The following is a 5,123-nucleotide window of genomic DNA, read 5'->3' as shown; positions in this document are numbered from 1 at the left end:
GCAGCCAATCAGAGGCAGCCATTTCTGCCCCGACAACCAATCAATTATCTCTAATTCTGGAACGCCTCTCCTCTCCTCTCCTCTCCTCTCCTCTCCTCTCCTCTCCTCTCCTCTCCTCTCCTCTCCTCTCCTCTTTTTCTCATCTCATGTCCTCTCCTTCTTCCTTTCCTTACTCCTTTTCTCTGCTCTTCTTTTTTCCTCCTCTATTCATTAATCTTCTCTCCTCCTTTCCTTTCCAATCTTGATTCCCTCTCCCCTCCTCATTTCCTGTCCTCTTTCCTTTCATCCTTTCCTTCCCTCTACTTGTGCTCTTAATTTCCTCTCCTTTCCTTGTTTCCTTTCATCCCCTACTCTCTTCTCCTCGTCTTTCTCTCTTCTCCTCTTCTCATCTGCTCCCCTCTCCTCTAATATTGTCTTCTCTCCTTTACTTTCTTCTCCTCTCCTGTCCTCCAGTCTCTTTACTCCTTCTATCCTTGTATGTCTTTTCCTCTTCTTTGCTCTCTCCTCCTCTCCTTTCCTTTCCTTATTACTCCTCTGTCCTCTTTTTGTTTCTCTTTTTGTTTCTCTTTTGCTCCTCTCCTCTCCTCTCCTCTCCTCTCCTCTCCTCTCCTCCCGCCATAACTGGGAGGATGATGGGCCATAATTCACGGGGATCCGAGCCGCCCCAGACGTGCTCACATTAATTGGATGTCCATATTAAATGGAAAATGAGAGCGGCGCTGAGGGAAAAAGTGAATGACTGACTCTCTTGGCTGCTATTGACCTATGAGGAAGAGATGCTGCCCTTTTCCCCAGCGCTCTCCCTCGCCCAGTTTTCTCTGCTCCCGTCAGCGTGATGGATCTCAAAGCATTCATTTTCTGACCCCTCACCTGGAAGCAGATTAAGCGCTCTGATTCAATAGGGCCGTTAATGGGGGCGCCAAAAGTTTATGAGGATTTCTGGAAAAGGCCAGGGAAATTAGATTGTAAGCTAACAGATTTATTGCTCTGTTTCAACACATTGTAAAAAGATTATAGGACCTCGAGGCAGGTTGGAGGGACCGAGGGGCCGCGGCATGTCTCTCAGTGTGAAGGAGAGGTATATGGGAGAGAGACAGAGTCCTGCTCTCACATTTACCAGCTATTCTACACTGACAGGGCAAAGACAAGCATGTCAGTCAGCAGAGGATAAGCTCACGCGTGACCGTAACCTGAAGGACAGATGTTTAGACGGCATGCCGAGCATTCCTCAGCTAGAATCCCGCTGGAGGTGATGTGACGGGAAGCGATGCTGTTTTGTCTGTGCCCTCTTCTTCTTTAACCGATATTCACCCTGTTTCTTTTAAAATATTATTACACTCCTGTGTTGTGTAACCAGTGATGTGGTAACACTGGTGATCCTCAGGCTGGTGTGGCCAACCAGTCAGACAGTATGATCCCAAAAGGTGGCCTTTTTTATAGACTTATCGTGTCTTATACAGACACCGCAGGTGCGTGCACACACACATGCACACCCACAAAAACTAAGTAAAAGGCAATGACAGTGCTTTTTCTCACCTTGCATGTAGGCCTACTTACTTTTGAGTTAGATATCTTGCATAGTTTTCTGAACTGGTTCTTCTTCTCTTTCTGATATCAGACACAGATGACAAAAGGTATCCTTTTGCAGTGATATGATGCGTCTATGGACGGCAGTTTGGATAGGCTGACAGTTGGAAATGCCATCGTGCAGCAACATAATATAAGGAGCTTGAAATCCCTATAGGGCACAGGGGTGGGGTGGTGGATGAGTCCAACAAACATTCACACAGGAGCTCGCTATTGGCCTCCTGTATGAATGTTGAGCCAAATCATGATGATTTTTTTCTAAACTTAAGCATGTGCATTTGTTGCGCAAAGCAATAAACCATAGATATGAGGTGTTTTACCGACATAAGTTTATTTTGAAAAAGACGTTATGCATCTAATGAGTAGATACTGTATGCATACAATACAGGTACAATGCATGTCACGGGCCTAAATTGACAGTGTCCCAGAATGTCAACAACAGACGCACTGAGGATACTTAACACATTATATGTAGATGTGAAAATCCACTGACAAAGTGTTGATATGACGAGCTGGGAGTGAGAACATGTTTGTCATTTTGCAAAAATGGCCCCCACACAAAGCATGGTGGGTGTCACTGAAATAAATGATAATACCCAATAAACATTTTAATGATCAATAGATGATAAGTAAGTTTTAAAAAAAGTGAAAACTTTGGATTCACAATTGAAAAATGTGTGTGAATTTCTAGCATTTCACACACTATTTAGCATGTTATTATTGGTCAAATACCTGCTTTATGTAATTATGTTACCTATTCAATATGAGCAACAATTGAAGCCTTTTCTTTTAAAGGCCATCTGTCTACAGCAACCTGTACTTACAGTATGACTAAGAAGATACAATGCAATGTTCTTAACTAGGGGTTTTAAATCTAGTTTTTAGGTTGTTTTTTTAACAGGAAGTTTGTAGATAAACATAGATTTTTAACATATACACATAATGTTCTTTTCTGTTGCAGTGCTGTGGGCTGGGATAACAGTATTTTGTCTTAATATATGCAGATACATAAGAAAAATGAGAATTAAACTGAATCTTGAATCTTGACGCGTGCATCTACATGAGACTGAATAGTTAGCCTCAGGCAAACATTAGATCTTCTGATACATTCCTGACAAATTGTATGTAAAGATGCCCAACACATTCAATAAAAAGCCATTTTTGTTTAGATTTGTAATGTAAAGGCCACTAGAGTATAAATACTTTAAAATGTCTCTTCCAAGTTCAGTTAAAAAAGAAAACTAATTAAAAGATATGTTTTTAGAAAACAGGAAAAAAGGAAATTTGGGAATTTCCTACAAATGGGTTAATTCCCAAATTTCCTTTTTCTGCTGCTGGACTGTTTGATCTGGATTACCATTTTTTTGCATAAAAGTGTACTGTAGCCTGTAGTTGGGCATTTCTTGTTTCACCATGTTCAGTGACAATTAAAGAACAGGTATCAAGAACACCCTTTATACATGTATATCCTCCTCATTTGAGTGGACTGAACCACCTGTGGGGGGAGCTCTTTATACAGACAGAGAAACAAACAGTTTTGACAAATAGATATTTTTAATTGAAACAATCTTAAACAACAATTATTACAAATTAAAGAACCAAACATAGATGTAACCACCAACTTCAGGAAAACACATTGAGTGTAAAACATAGTTAGATCTCCCCCAGTAGCTCTTCAAACATGGTGGAACCAGGAAGTAGATGTAACACATGGAATCCACTGCAAACCCTTTTGCCTGACCACTTAAAAGCAGATGAGTAACAAGGTGAGAGTTCTCCAAATTGCAGTTGTGACCGCAGTGCTCACCAAAGCAGCATTGCAAACCATGACAAAGAGGTAAGAGATAAATGTGTGGTTTGTAACTGCACGGAAGTTTAATGAAGAAATAAAAGGTTTTAAGTGGTAGTTTTTGAAGGTACCCATATAGTAGATATCTGTTGGCACACCTGCAGTTTGGAGAAGCAGCAGGAGTGCTGACATGGAAACCAAGCAATGTACTGCTATGGATGGGTGGCAGCAGCTAACTATATATCTACCTTTTAAGTGCACACTATATTAAAAGTAATGTCAATGCTTTACCCTTCCACCAGACAGCCCGTTTCTTTGGCACTGCATTTTCTCAACTGCAGAACTTTTGTGTTCTCACATAAAGGCCTAACTGTGCTCTGCTGTTCAGGTTAGAAAGGGCTGTTGTGCCATCAGACTAAAATGTAAGGTAACCTTTCTAAAGATTTTAAAGATGGTGCGTGCTTGTGTTATTCTGGGCTGTTCAAACAAAGAGACACCTCAGCATTTGCAGTGAATGTTTCTTTCAAGAGGATTAGTAAAACCACTACAAAATAGGCCAGAGAGACATTTGGTGAAGAGCACTGCTGTAACCAACCATCAGGTAAAATGATGCTAAATTAAATTACTTATCAAACAGCCAGTTAAGTGTGAAGCACTGCCATCCTCTTCATCCTCGTGTTGAAACCAAGGCCTACTAGCAGCAGCAGCAGTAGGTCTCTGTGGACCTGGGTTTACAGTTTACACTGTTAGCTTCTGCTCTTTCTTGGTCTCTTGTTTTCACAGAAGTTTCCCCTCTCTTTTTCAGCCCGTTCAGTCTCTTTCTGTAAAAGTTCCTTTACTGTACACTCTGGTTGATAAAGGTATCCTTTTGTGTCCATAGTGAATGGCACTTTATCGTTGCTGTCATATTCTCATATTTTTTATTGTCTTATATATGTTGTCTATTCCATAAACCCCTGAGAGTCTGACGCAAACAGCTAACCTACGGTGTAATACAGTGAGAGGCACAGCTGCTCTTATGCATAGGAATACATAACTTCTACAGTTAAGCGAAAGTAGTACCAAAGGAAAGGGCTGTCAACATGGTAAATTGTTTAAAATGTTGTAAATATAGTGTCGTCTTAGTCTGATAATGATTTCTTTTAGGTAGACTTTCAAGTGGCAGTGCATTGTTGAGCTTCGGTGGTTGTACCCCTATCTGCTTCACCAACTTGGGAGCTCGCTAATCGCCATCTACTGTAGGTAATACATTAAGTATGGATAAGTACTTCATACAACCCCAAAAAATCCCAGCCATCCCTTTAAGCTGGGCAATGTTGGTAGGAAACAAAATGGAATTAAAGCTGCTCCAATGAATGTTTTGATATGAGTCGGCCAGTAACTTGACTCCAGATGAATGCTGATGTTGCTCAGTGTCTGGTGGATGTTGAGCTTACAGCTTTTTCCAAAGTGGCCCAAGAAAAAACAATAAATACAGGTTTAATAATGACTGCCACCCTCCAGTAAATGGAAAATAGCTCACAGTGCTTAGCGTGCCATCATCCTAACGGCTCATGTAAGTTTCATGCTCTTTCAGGACTGCAAAAATCCAGACAAATCTTTCAGTGTTGTTGCACAAGCATTAATAAACACTCAGCATGAAATACAACAGCTAAAAAGGCCTCTGTTTGCTTCCACATCATAAATTCTCCTTCAACATTCAGCACTCAGAAAAGGCCTCTGCTAGAAACGAGGCCTGCTGAGGACA

General features: G+C 41.0%; 1 protein-coding gene across 1 annotated transcript in view; it reads right to left on the bottom strand.

The window, feature by feature from the left end:
* Positions 1-763: 763 nt before the first annotated feature.
* scara5 (scavenger receptor class A, member 5 (putative)) overlaps positions 764-5,123 on the bottom strand; it is a 100,836-nt gene continuing 96,476 nt past the window's right edge. Inside the window, exon 12 of the mRNA XM_050059033.1 lies at positions 764-870. Coding sequence (XP_049914990.1) covers positions 764-870 — 107 coding nt within the window. The remainder of the gene's footprint in view (positions 871-5,123) is intronic.

This window comes from Epinephelus moara, chromosome 12 (assembly GCF_006386435.1).
Source record: "Epinephelus moara isolate mb chromosome 12, YSFRI_EMoa_1.0, whole genome shotgun sequence".
NCBI classification, from domain to species: domain Eukaryota; kingdom Metazoa; phylum Chordata; class Actinopteri; order Perciformes; family Serranidae; genus Epinephelus; species Epinephelus moara.
The sequence above is the reverse complement of the archived record's forward strand: the minus strand, read 5'-3'. Positions and strand labels throughout refer to the sequence as shown.